At 44.2% G+C, this 12,537-nt stretch overlaps 1 protein-coding gene across 1 annotated transcript in view; it reads right to left on the bottom strand.

The window, feature by feature from the left end:
- Positions 1-11,249, bottom strand: part of LOC126995208 (protein O-mannosyl-transferase TMTC1-like) — a 22,488-nt gene extending 11,239 nt beyond the window's left edge. Inside the window, exons 1-7 of the mRNA XM_050854551.1 lie at positions 11,004-11,249; positions 5,334-5,407; positions 4,579-4,734; positions 4,301-4,373; positions 3,474-3,574; positions 2,541-2,727; positions 536-660 (exon numbers count right to left, since the gene is read on the bottom strand). Coding sequence (XP_050710508.1) covers positions 536-660; positions 2,541-2,727; positions 3,474-3,574; positions 4,301-4,373; positions 4,579-4,734; positions 5,334-5,407; positions 11,004-11,171 — 884 coding nt within the window. The 5' untranslated portion in view covers positions 11,172-11,249. The remainder of the gene's footprint in view (positions 1-535; positions 661-2,540; positions 2,728-3,473; positions 3,575-4,300; positions 4,374-4,578; positions 4,735-5,333; positions 5,408-11,003) is intronic.
- Positions 11,250-12,537: the final 1,288 nt, after the last annotated feature.

The following is a 12,537-nucleotide window of genomic DNA, read 5'->3' as shown; positions in this document are numbered from 1 at the left end:
GAGAGAGAGAGAGAGAGAGAGAGAGAGAGAGAGAGAGAGAGAGAGAGAGAGAGAGAGAGAGAGAGAGAGAGAGAGAGAGAGAGAGAGAGAGAGCGCAAACATTCATTGCTCAAATAAAAAAAAATAATGGGTTTTCACTTGTGGAATACGATGAATGCATTTGTCGAGAAAAAAATACAAATAAATGTGCAAGCGTAATGGGTCTCGTTTTTCCTTGAATAATTAAAGAAGAGAATAATAAAAGAATTGTGTATCCGCGCTAACAAAGGATTGTGCAAAGATATTTCTCCTTTCAACAGATCGACTTCACTCGTGCGCTCTTTCATTTTTTCATTAGTGTTCGGGCAGTGCTGTTTTTTATTGTATATACCGCAGGAAACCAGACAATACAACACAACACAACACATGGAACACACACACACACACACACACACGCACACACACACACACACACACAGACCCAAAAAAAGCCCTCGATCACACCACAGCACGTCACATAACACAAGCAAACAGGCATGACACGACACACACGTACCTGGGGATATAGAGAACACGCTCAGCCACCATGAACCCCACGGGGAAGAGCAGGTTGGAGGCGGGGAGGAAGGGGATCACCAGCACCAGCAGCCCCCACAGCGCCGCCCGACCCTCGTGGCTGTGCTGTTGGAGAATCAGACGCTGAGGGACGCTTTAAATTTACTTGACAACGGTGTGAAAGTTTATTTTAAGGGACAGGAGAGCTCTCAAAGGGCAAAACAAATTCATGAACAAAATGCCTACTCAATACAAGAGGAGAGGCAGAAAATAGCTGAAAGACTTTGACAAAATTTAGTTCGAGAGAAGTCTTTCGAAAGTTTCCTTTAAGCCTCAAGGAAAAAGAAATGCAATAGAAGGGAGGTTCTTTCCAGGGTTTATCACTGAGGGGAAAGATTGGAGACTGGTTTAATCTTGCATTAGGAAGTTGAACATCACCGGGATGAACTTGAGTAGAAAGTTCTGTTCAGCGAGGTCATAGGAGCGGTGGAGGCATGTTGTTACAAAGTTCAGGAGAGCATTTAGCGTGTAAGTGATGATATAACAAGGGAAGCAACGTTGCACGGAGTTTGTCTGGTTCAAGGCAGTCCGTGGAGAGCCTTTGTAACGGATTAAAAAAAAATTATATTGGATTTCTTTGTTTTGGAGTTATTTTCTCATAGATCCGTGTCCTTTTGTGTTGTTTGAGGATATTCTTAGTCTGGAGCTGTTTTTATTTTATGTTATTGGTTATTTATGTATTTTTTTCCCTTGTATTATTTATTTGGGTGTCCATAAGTATTTAACAACAGCACACGCATGTCCTTCTACTTAAACTTATCATTATGATATCCAACATCCACATGCAGGCGGTAATCATTATATTTATTCTTTTGTTTCTCAAACGGACAAACACTGGAACCGCCATCGTCTGTATTTTTTCTTATTATGACTTGAACTCTTTCAAGAGTTCAAGTCATAGGAACCGATACACCTGGAATTGTATTTAAACAGTGCTTTCAGCTTCTTTTTCTTTTTAAAAATATCGTTGTGTGGATTTTTTATTTTGTTTTGCCTTTCGATTGTCTACTATACCGTAAATAAAAAGAGTTCTGGTGTGTTCAAGGATAGCCATTCTTCTAGCGATAGAGGAGACAGCCCGAGGCGAAACCAAACTTAAGTAAACCTTGCAAAGATCCTGCTCATACAAAAATGACAAGAAAGAAGTCAAGAGGACAATATCAATATAGATCGCTGGAAATGTGTTTGTGTTTCTGCCTCACATCAGTGTAGCCAGAACAAAAACAAGCCAGGAATCACGACTCCACCGCCCTAACCTTACCTGAAGGGGGCCGGAGCGGACCAAACAGGCTCTCAGTGAATCCAGGAAAAGCTTCGTTCCCTTGACTGAGGAAAACCGATTTATGGGTTGGCATGCCTCGTGTGGAGGGAGAAATGTGGACTCGCCTTGGTGACGACTTGCTGGTCTTGCCTTTCCTCTCCTCTCTCCCCTCTTTCTTTTCTCCACACGCTCTCTTCCTAGTTCCCTGCTGATGACTTTTCTCTCTCTCTCGCACTTACTCATTCACTCGCTCACTCCCTTCCCTGTTTCTGATTCTGTCTATCATTTTTTCCTTTGTCTCCCCACCTAACCGTGTTTCCCTGAAAAACCAATCTCTCTAATCGACTTCGTCATTCACCTGCAGATACCTTCTCTTTCTTTTAAATCTACCTTAGTCACTAATGGAGGAGGAGGAGGAAAAGAGGTGTAGGTGTACGTGGAGGGGCAGGAGGAGGAGGAGGAGGAGGAGGAGGAAACCAAGGAAAATGATATAAAAACAAAAACAAGAAGAATAAGAACAAGAATAAAAACAACAAGAGAGAGAAGACAGACAAGGAAGGTAGAAGTTGCAGGAAGAGAATGAGAAGAAAACCACAACGGTATTCACCCACAGAGATCTCAGCAAACAACTATTCAGCCTCGTTCCCGCAGCACTATTCACCGAACTGCTTACCCTTCTCCTTACCCTGGATCTGAAGGAGGAGAGGAAGAGCAGAACGAGGCAGCCGTAGAGGGCACAAGAGGCGGCGTTCCTGGGGTCTGAGAGGGAGGTCACGAGGGGGACAGACCCGAGCTGCCAGTCGTAGGAAAGCTGCACCGGACACAGTAAGAGCCACGTGTTGTGTGCAGGCAGATAAGTCTTCGTGAGGAACCTCAAGAGGGAGAGGGAGAGAAGACGAAGAAGGAATTATGCCTTTGTTACGCTCTGCAGCTGCTGGGAGCGAGCGGCGAGGGACCAAATTATTCAAATATGGTTAAAGTTTGTTGGTTTGCATTTTACATCTTCCAACAGTTGGAGAAGAGGAAAAAGAAGAAGACGTGCATTTTCGTGTTGGCTTTCTTTTCTCCGTTCGAGTTCTTATTTATTACAAATATTTTTTTAAAAGTATCGACTTCTTAAAGGCTCCTAAAGCTGAAAGGAACTGCTCATAAAGGAGACCAGATAGTGTGTGGCAAGGTGTGATGCTTGCACGGCAGCATCGTAAAGACATCAAGAACCAAGATGTGAAAGAGCTTTTATTAATGCTTTCAAGCCTCTTAAGTATTACGTGTGAAGTAAAGAATATTATCGTCTTTCAGAGGGTGGCCAAGATGCAATGACAGGATAAGGTGACGTTTCTAAGAGCTTGTCAACCTCTCCATCTAATTTTTAGAGGGATAGCATTAAATTTTATGAATTTTTATAAGCCATTGAAGTGTTGCCTATAAAGTGAAGAAGAGAAGTTTCCTAGAGTGGTTTTAGAAACTTTGGAAAATGCTTATTATTGTATACTACTTAATGTTTGTGTGTAGAGGAGAAAAGGTCAATCTTTGGAATTGGAAGTGTGTGTAAGCCATTTCAGCACCGCGGATAAACTAAGGGCGACACGTTTTCTGTGTGCAGCTTTAGAGGATTTACCTGGTAAGGGGACTGCGGCTGAACGAGGCGGGATTGTCTTGATCCGAGAAGACGGGAGCCGCCCTCATCATTCCCACCCTCGCGCTGACCACCAGCACGCTCTTAGGGGCGCGGCGAGGGGAGAACGGAGTTGAATCAACAAATAATTCACACGCGCTCCGACGTATTGTTCCGAGATAATGGACAGCGTTTGCAGCTATTCAGTTAATTTGCCTTCAAGGTTTATTAATCATCGTAATGGATGAGTGATGCATATTATTACTGATTACGCACAGAAAGGGAGTGAGCGTTGAAAACAATAAAGTTCCTCCAGCTAAACTCAATTGCCTGTTCTGTGATTAATAAACCTAAATTAGTGTCCAGATTTGTTAATAACTATAACAGTTAAGAGAGAGAGGTGGGGATTATTGTCAAAGGCCATTGTTCCGTAGTAGAGTAACATTGACTGATGAGTAAAAAGGGTACTCGGGCAAGTCATACCTCTCTTGGAACTGATAACAGGTGAGCATACCAAGTAAATTAATAGCAATAGTGATTATAGAAGTCGGGGCAGACAGAGATGCAATTAAAATCCTTTGCTGGAAGGGGAAGAAGACTTAACATCAGACAGCGAGAGGTAGATAAATTCGGCAAGGGCTTTGTTCTACAGTTGACTAATATTGACAAATGATTATAGGGAGCATAACCATTGTCAGCTTTTACGGTAAAGGAACCAGACCAAGAGAAAAATGAATAAAAAGAAATAACTGGAACTTTCTGCTTACAAAGATGGCAGAGGAAGATAGCAAAGCGTGCAGAATACAAATGGTGCTCTCTAGTTCACTCACCAGGCCAATCACTTTCCCTAATCTCCGCGCCAGACAGGTGAGGAGGCACGAATCCCACCTGCCGAGAACACACCTGTGGAGAGGGAGAGCGAGAGGGAGAAGCGTCAGTCACAGCTTTTATTGCCGCCCACCAGGTGAAGGGCCCTTGTCGTGTTGTGTTTTCTCGTGCGAGGGACTCTGGCTCAGGGCGTTTTACTCGCTTTGTTGATGTAGCGTACGCGGAACTTTTTTTTTTTAACATTTTTTTATTACAGAAGATTTATTTTTTTTAATCTTACCTCCTTAGTGCTGAGGCGTGGATGGCAAGGTCCCAAGCTGCGCACACGCCCAGCACTGTGAGGGCGTGTTCCTTGCAGCCCACGCCCACGCACGCCCACACGCCCGCCCACCTTAGCCAGGACCGCTCCGTCTCTCTGCCACTCGCTACCACTGACCTGAGAGAAAAAAAACGGTTAGGAGGAGGAAGAGGAGAAGGAAAAAGAGGAGGAGGAGGAGGAGGAGGAGGAGGAGGGGGAAAAGGAGGAGGAAAAGGAGCAGGAGGTTGAGGTTGAAGAGCAGAAGGAGGAGGAGGAGGAGGAGAAAAAAAAAAGAATGAAGAGAAGGGGAACCAGAAAAGAAGTAAGGGACTCAAAAAGAGGAAGGGGAGAAGGTAAAAGGAGAAGAAAGCGGAAACGATAGAAGAGAATGAAAGAGAGAAAAAAAATGGCGTTGTAAGAAGAAAATAAGGAAAAGCGGAGAAGGGTGCGGTGCCACGGTAAAAATGTGAGAAACAGATTTTACATAATGCATTTTTAAATTAAGAGTAGACAGACTTAGAACAAACTCAACAATAACAGCACCAGCAAAAATCCGCAACATGCTGCTCCTACAAAGAAAGCAAAAGAACTTCCCCAAACAAGAATGCTTTGTTTATACTTTTAGCATACGTGTTGTGCCGGCAACGCGCGCCTCGCAGAAAAATAAAAGTATATACTCGAGTTGCCAAAATAATGTTAGGTGAGTATTTCCAGGCTGCGTTTTCCCTTCCTCTCACCTGTGGTAGGCGCAGAAGGAGGCCAGGAACGTCGCGGCGGCCAGCAGATCTGCTCGACCCACCACACCTGTTACCTGTGGCGGGAGGGAGACAGGTGATGCTGATGCTGAGCGTGAGAAAGAAGAGAAGAGATGTGTGTTTGTGTGTGTTGGTGGTGCTCGTGAAAGAAAAGATGGGAGATACGATAGGAGGGAAGGAAGGAAGGAAGGGTGTAATGCTGAGGCTGAGGAAGAAAGGATGTGACTGTGATAATGATAGTTGTGAAAGAAAGGAAGGAAAGGAGAAAACAGAATAAGGAAGGAAGGAAGGAAGGAAGGTAAAGTAGAGCGCGATGCTGAGTGTAAAAAGTAAAGGAAAAGATGAGTGTGATTATATTTGTGCGGTGGTAGTAAAGAAAGGAAGGAAGGGAGAAACGAAATAAGGAAGGAAGGAAGGAAGGAAGGAGGGGAGGAAGACCTGGGTGTGGTAATGAGGGTGAGAAAAAAGGAAGAAAAGAATAGTGTGGCTGTGTTGGTGGTAGTAACGAAAGAAAGGGAGGAATGGAGAAACACCACAAGGAAGGGAGGAAGGATGGAAGGAAGACCAGGGCGTGATGCTGAGAAAGAAAGGTAGTGCGTGGCTGTGTTCGTGGTAGTAATGAAGAAAAGGAGGAAGGGAGAAACATAAATAAGGAAGGTAGAGCAGGGCGTGAAGGTGGTGGTGGTGGTAGAGAGTATCGAGTCAATAAATTAACAAAGAAGGGAAGGAAGGAGGAGAGCGGTATGTTGGAAGCGGTGGAGATGGTGGGAGGTGGGCGTGGTGCTAGTGGTTATGAGGTAATGGTGTGGGGCTGGTGGTGTTGGTAGTGGTGGAATGTGGTGGTCATGTAATGGTAGTAGTAGTGGTGGTAGTGGTAGTAGTGGTGATGCTTCTGCCCGTAAAGGAGAATAGCAATGGATGAAGGGGAAGGCGATGGAAGGGGAAGAAAAATACGAAGATGCATAACCTGTTCTTGGGGAGAGGTTATGGATGCTCCGGAAATAACCAAATCAACGTTGTGATGCTGTACACGGCAGGCGCATACACACACACACACACACACACACACACACACACACACACACACACACACACACACTCTCCAGCAAACACAAACACACACGCGAAAAAAAACATAGCGGACACTTACTTCGCTTCCTGCTGCTATGTTGCGTTTCATCACTTTAAAGGGGCAATGTTTCATCTTTTTCCCCCATACGTCGCAGCACAGAACACTCTGCCTCCCCTCTTTTCCACACGCGGCAACACATGCACACGAGAACACCAGGATTTATTATTTTTTCCCTCGGCGTGGAAGCAAATGCAGGAGTGGTGTAGTATTTTTTTGCTCCATATGATAGACAACAGACAACGAAGCATATGATACATGAGATTATTTTAGTGGTATTTTGTGATCCTGTGCTTTGACAATTGCTTAGAACGTTATTTTTTCTTCGCTATCTGGTTATATAAATAGTGTGGACGGAGAAACCTGGACGTTCGGTTATATTAGATGGAAATACTCTGTTCATACTTGTTAACCCCTCCGCTGCAACAGGCCCGGCCTTGGCTTTCACTGGTAGCCTGGTAATTACAGTGGTGGATAGTGGAGAGTTTCCCATGTGGTATTGGTATGTTGGATTTCCCCTCCTAAGGTGCATGACTTTACATTTTTACTTCATTGAATTGTAGCAGCCACTTTTTGTTCCATTCCTGTTGCTTGGTGATGTCTTCTTGTAGGAAATCCGCATCCAAGGGGTTAAGAGGCATTGCACCGTCAAAGTTATGATATCAGTCAGAAAGGTAAATGCACGCTGCAGCCAAACCTTACAATTGCCACGTACTTATCTGGGTCGTTTCGCGATTAATAGGTTCTCATTATTTAAATCGATCTCTCATTTTTCTTGCCGTTTCATATTTACACAGGGCACAGCGTTATAGCTACGACACACGCCGGAGGGCAAAATTAGCGTTGCAGCGAAACGTTAAAATTGTTCCGTACTTTGTTGTGTCGCTTCAAAGATAAATGGGTTTTCATTATGAGAATCGATCGGATACTTTTCTTATTTCCTCATCTTTCTCTCTTCATGGGTCGGGTCCAATATCGCGCATTCCATTCCTTGCTCTTTTTTTCTCCATCATCATTTTCCTCGCTTAAAGCCATATATCTTCATCGACTTCTTTTGCCATTTATTTTCTCCGTCTCGGATCTCTGCGTCGCCCATTTTCTGAGCGACCCTCTTATGGAAATCTTCATCTGCGTGCTGCTTCCCCGTTTCTTCTCCTCATTGCATCCGTCCCTTCATATTTCTGTTCCTTATGAGTTTATTCCTTCCTGTAATTACTTCCCTCCATCCTTCCCTTCCATTCCTCTCCCTACCCTACCCTCTCCCGTCCCTCCACATTCCTGCTCCTTAAGCGTTTCTTCCTTCCCGTGATTACTTCCTTCCCTCTCTTCCACTCCTCTCCCTACATCCTCCCCCACACCGCTCCCTTCATTTCCACTTCCTTTCTCTTCTTTGTCTTTCCTTGTCTAGCCTCCCCTTTCCTTTCCTATCTTTCTTTTCATTCCATTTCCTCTTCCTTCCCTTCCCTCCGTTTCCCTTTCCCTCTCACCTCCGGCAAATTCCACCACACCCACACACACACACACACACACCCACACCCACACACACACACACAAACACACACATTTTTTTTTAATTCCTTCCCCTTGTGAACCAATATTACTCCATCCTTGTCCGCCTCCCTTCAGTCCTTCAGATCAAAGCTCGCCATTTCGGAAAATAAACTTTACCACCGACAAACCGAGAAAAAGAGAGAGAGAGAGAGGGAGATGAAAAAAAAAAACCGTGCAAGTAAATATAAGAAAGCGGTATTCGATCTCGGAAATGCATACACGTATCCTGAACCTCAAACTGCTCTCCGCAACGTATCAACCCAAGACATGATAAATTTTTTGAAGTTTATTTTTTTTTTTTTTGAGAGTCGTTCCCTTCCCCTTCCTCCTCACATTTTCCGCCTTTCACTTCATAGCTGTCAGTTGATGAGTAAAAATGACATGAGGTTAATGATGAAGAGCGAAAAGTTAACTGCCCAAACAGGAAATCTAATTCAGAAAGGTACGAAAAATCAACACTATAGGTATACCCGTAAATATATATATGAAAAAAATAGGCGTTATGTAATTAATTCCCCACCGCGTATTGACACCAGCAGACGACAACCAGGACCTAAGAACTAAATGGACAAGGAGCGAGTAAGGGCAAGGGCGAGGGAGAAGAAAAATAGTGATTAATTCTGGCTGAGAGGGAGCGTGTGATGCAAGATAAATACGTTTTCAGGAGAGAGAGAGAGAGAGAGAGAGAGAGAGAGAGAGAGAGAGAGAGAGAGAGAGAGAGAGAGAGAGAGAGAGAGAGAGAGAGAGAGAGAGAGAGAGAGAGAGAGAGAGAGAGAGAGAGAGAGAGAGGCTAAAAACTACGCTTCCGACACCATCTGGGGAGAGAGAGAGAGAGAGAGAGAGAGAGAGAGAGAGAGAGAGAGAGAGAGAGAGAGAGAGAGAGAGAGAGAGAGAGAGAGAGAGAGAGAGAGAGAGAGAGAACTTATTAAAGCACTGCACATCAAGGTCCAAGAGGTTATTGAAGTGGATTAATTAAAACTGAACCAAACCAGGATGATGGATATTCGTAATGGCGAGAAAATGTAATTAGAAACCGTCCGGGAGAAGATAACTGAGCAGGGCGAGGGACGGCAGCATGTTGTTGAGTTCGCAGCCTGGGTCGTCACAGCGCGGGGCCACGAGAGACTTCCCTTTGGTCGCCGCCTCTTTATAAATAGGATCTTTTTAGGGGGGCGTTAGTAGACGATAGAGGGAATAAATGAGTAGGCTAGGTATTGGAGGAAAGGAATGGCAGGAGAAATAATGAGGAGTGACTGATGGGTTTAGACTGTTTACATGGGTTTACATAGGGTCTCTTAAAAGGGCGTTAGTGGGCTATGAAGGGAATGAGTAAACAGGTATTATTTGAGGAAGAGAAAAAAAGTAGAAGAAATAGGATGGACTGATTGATGTGCTTAGACTGTTTCCATGGCATTGCATCTTCCTAGATAGGGTCTCTTAAAGGGGCGTTAGTGGACGATAAAGGGAATGAGTAAACAGGTATTATTGGAGGAAGAGAAAAAGTAGAAGAAATAGGATGGACTGATTGATGTGTTTAGACTTTCCATGGCATTGCATCTTCCTAAATAGGGTCTTTTTTAAGGGGCGCTAATGGACGATAAAGGGAATGGGTGAACAGGTACTGGAGGAAGGAAAATGGCAGAAGGTACACTGTCAGATGTGTTCAGATGGGTTCCATGGCATTGCTAAGGTTGAAGAATAAGATTTGGCAAGTAGTGGACTGCAACAGAAACCAGAAGCAGGAAGTGGAGGAAGGAAAATGGTACAAGATATAAGTAGCCGGACTGATATGTTTAAACTCTCCTTGGCATTACTAAGGCTGAAGAATTAGATGATGCAAGTAGTGGACTGCAAAGGAAATCAGAAACAGGTATTGGAGGAAAGTAAATATCAGGAGAATTAAGGTAGACTGACTGAGTATTTAGACTAATTGCTTTCACGGCACTAATCAGATTGCATAATTAGATTGTGCAAGTAGTGGATTGCAAAGTAAATGGAAAGCAGATAGTGGAGGAAGAAAATGGCAGGAGAAATAAGATAGACTGAGAGTTATAAGATAAGTGTATATGTTAGGATGAAGAATTAGATTTGCAAGTAGTGGACTGTAAAGGAACTCGGGGCCTGGTAGTGAAGGAAGGAAAATGGCAGAAAGAATATGGAAGATTTAAGGATTTGTAGAGAATGTTTATTTTCATGGCCTACTTGTAAGCCTGGGTTGTGCAGCAGTGGTCCGTGAAAGGATGGAAAAGCAGGTGCTGGAGGGAAGGAAAGGGCAGACAATAACAATTTGGCAGACAGTGAAGGAGGTGAATACGACAGTCAGGTGTGCAAGCGTTCACTCATTCTGTTCCTTTACACTTCCTAATGCATGATTCTGGTGGAGGCTGTGAATGTGGGAGGGAAATACAGTGATGGTGAAAGTCTTTTAGTGTGTGTGTGTGTGTGTGTGTGTGTGTGTGTGTGTGTGTGTGTGTTGCTGAATGGTGAATAACTTAAAACTGAAATATGAGGCTGCATGAGACTTGGCTTTATGGCTGGGTAGATTTATATTTCTTGATGTATTTTCCTTCCCTTTAAACGCTAATTTTGTCGATAGTAGACTTCATTAACCATTTTCCTGATCCGTAATGAAATCTGTTAAGCTCCTCCTGGAATACATGTACAGGTCGCGCAGCCGTATAATTGACTCTCTACTCAGGCCACTCGTTCTGTTTTCTTTTGCGAGGGTAGAGCATACCGGCTTTTTTTCTTTGTATTTTTTGTTTTTGCCTTTGAACATGGCAAGGTCTCCCAGCTATATAATCGACCCTCTCTTCTAGCCACGCATTCTATTTTCTTTTGCGAGAGCAGCAGATGGCTTTTTTGTTTTTTGTTTTGCTTTCGTCCTTGACCTGCTTTCTCTGCTGTAAAAAAAAAAAAAAAAAAAAAATCAGCGCCTTCCCCTCCTTCCTCGCCTGGCCGTCACTACCTACTGCTTCGGTATGGACGGGGTGCGTGGCGAAGGTTAGGCCGCTGAGGAGCACTTGCAGAGGCGTGAGGCGGAGGGCGTTAAGCAGCGTGTGGGCGAAGAGCAGCGTGACCCCGGCGTGCAGGAGGAGGTTGATGCCGTGGTCCGCCGCGCTGCAGTTGCCCCACAGCATATGGCCCAGCCTGGAGGGGGAGACAAGGGACTAGATAATCACAGAGGCCTTGATATGGTGTCTGCTCGTGTATTAGGAGTTTTAATGTAGAAAGTTTTGGGTGTTCATTAAAAAGAATTACGTATACATATATATGACTTAATACCTTAGTAAGAAGATAGTTACAGGGACCTTTTAATGGTGCCTGCTCATGCGTTAGAAGCATTAATGTTGAAAGTTTAATAGTTGCGTTCATTGAAAAGAGTTAGGTATATATACATGACCTAATGCCCTAGTTTGAGTGTGCATCCTTATCTAAAGTGGATGAAGAGAGGGAGAAAGTTATTTTAAAAGGTTACTGTCACGGTCTCTTTGCCTTTATTTAGTAGTTTAGAAGCCAAGAGTAATGACATTATAACAGGGAGAAGCGTGATGTAAAACTTTAAAAAAAAGCGAATGTCCCTGTATGAGTAAACCGACACCATATAACATTTTTCTCCTCTCGGTTTTACGGCGTGGTGCCACATAAGGGTGCTAGGACGGAAGACGTGTAGGAGAGAGTAATCATTGTCTTGTAAATATATAAGGACAATCTAGGTAGCAGAGAAGGGTGTACGGGAGTCAGGAGAAAGCCCATCCGTCCCAACTCCAGTGCTATAATAGCCTTGCTGTGCGGAGAGGTGGAAGGAAAGGATTACCTACTGGGGAAGAGTTGATACCGTGGTGTGTGTGTATGTACCCGGGTCTGAAGGGTAGATTAAACGTTAATCTAAGAAGAGGGTGAGAGGAGAAACGTGGGAGAACGGTGAGAGGAGGAAGATTAGTGTGAAAGGGGTAATGATAACACGACGCTCGGTGCGTTGCGTGTGTAGCCGAGGAAAAAAGGGTAGTGGATTATGTGTAAGAGAAGGCGGAACGCACATTACTTACTGCTGTGGTCCGGATTTATATCGAGGTTAAAAGAGACAGGAAGTGTAAGTGAGGATAAATGTGGTCTTCATTACTTCACTGTCAATATATAGGAAATAAAGTGTGTCCTTAAAGCGACTACTTAAAGCTGCGGGAGTGCTCACGTGTCTCCTAAATTACGATGGTCCCTCTCTAACTCACCTGAGCTCGCCTTCGGGTAAGAAGAATTGTTATCATGAATTTGGAAAACACTTGTTTATGCCAAATTTAATGGCTTATTATTTTACGCCTTCAGAAAGACAAAGAGGGAGGAGAGGAGAGGAGAGGAGAGGAGAGGAGAGGAGAGAATGGGAGGGGACGTGAGAGGAGAGGAGAGGAAGGGAGGGGACGTGAGAGGAGAGGAGAGAAGATGAGAAAAGAGAAATTAGAGAAGCTATAGATAAACAGACAGACAGAGGTGTTAGTGTAGCAGCAAACC

The sequence above is a fragment of the Eriocheir sinensis genome, chromosome 1, assembly GCF_024679095.1.
Source record: "Eriocheir sinensis breed Jianghai 21 chromosome 1, ASM2467909v1, whole genome shotgun sequence".
In the NCBI taxonomy this organism is placed as follows: Eukaryota; Metazoa; Arthropoda; class Malacostraca; order Decapoda; family Varunidae; genus Eriocheir; species Eriocheir sinensis.
The sequence above is the reverse complement of the archived record's forward strand: the minus strand, read 5'-3'. Positions and strand labels throughout refer to the sequence as shown.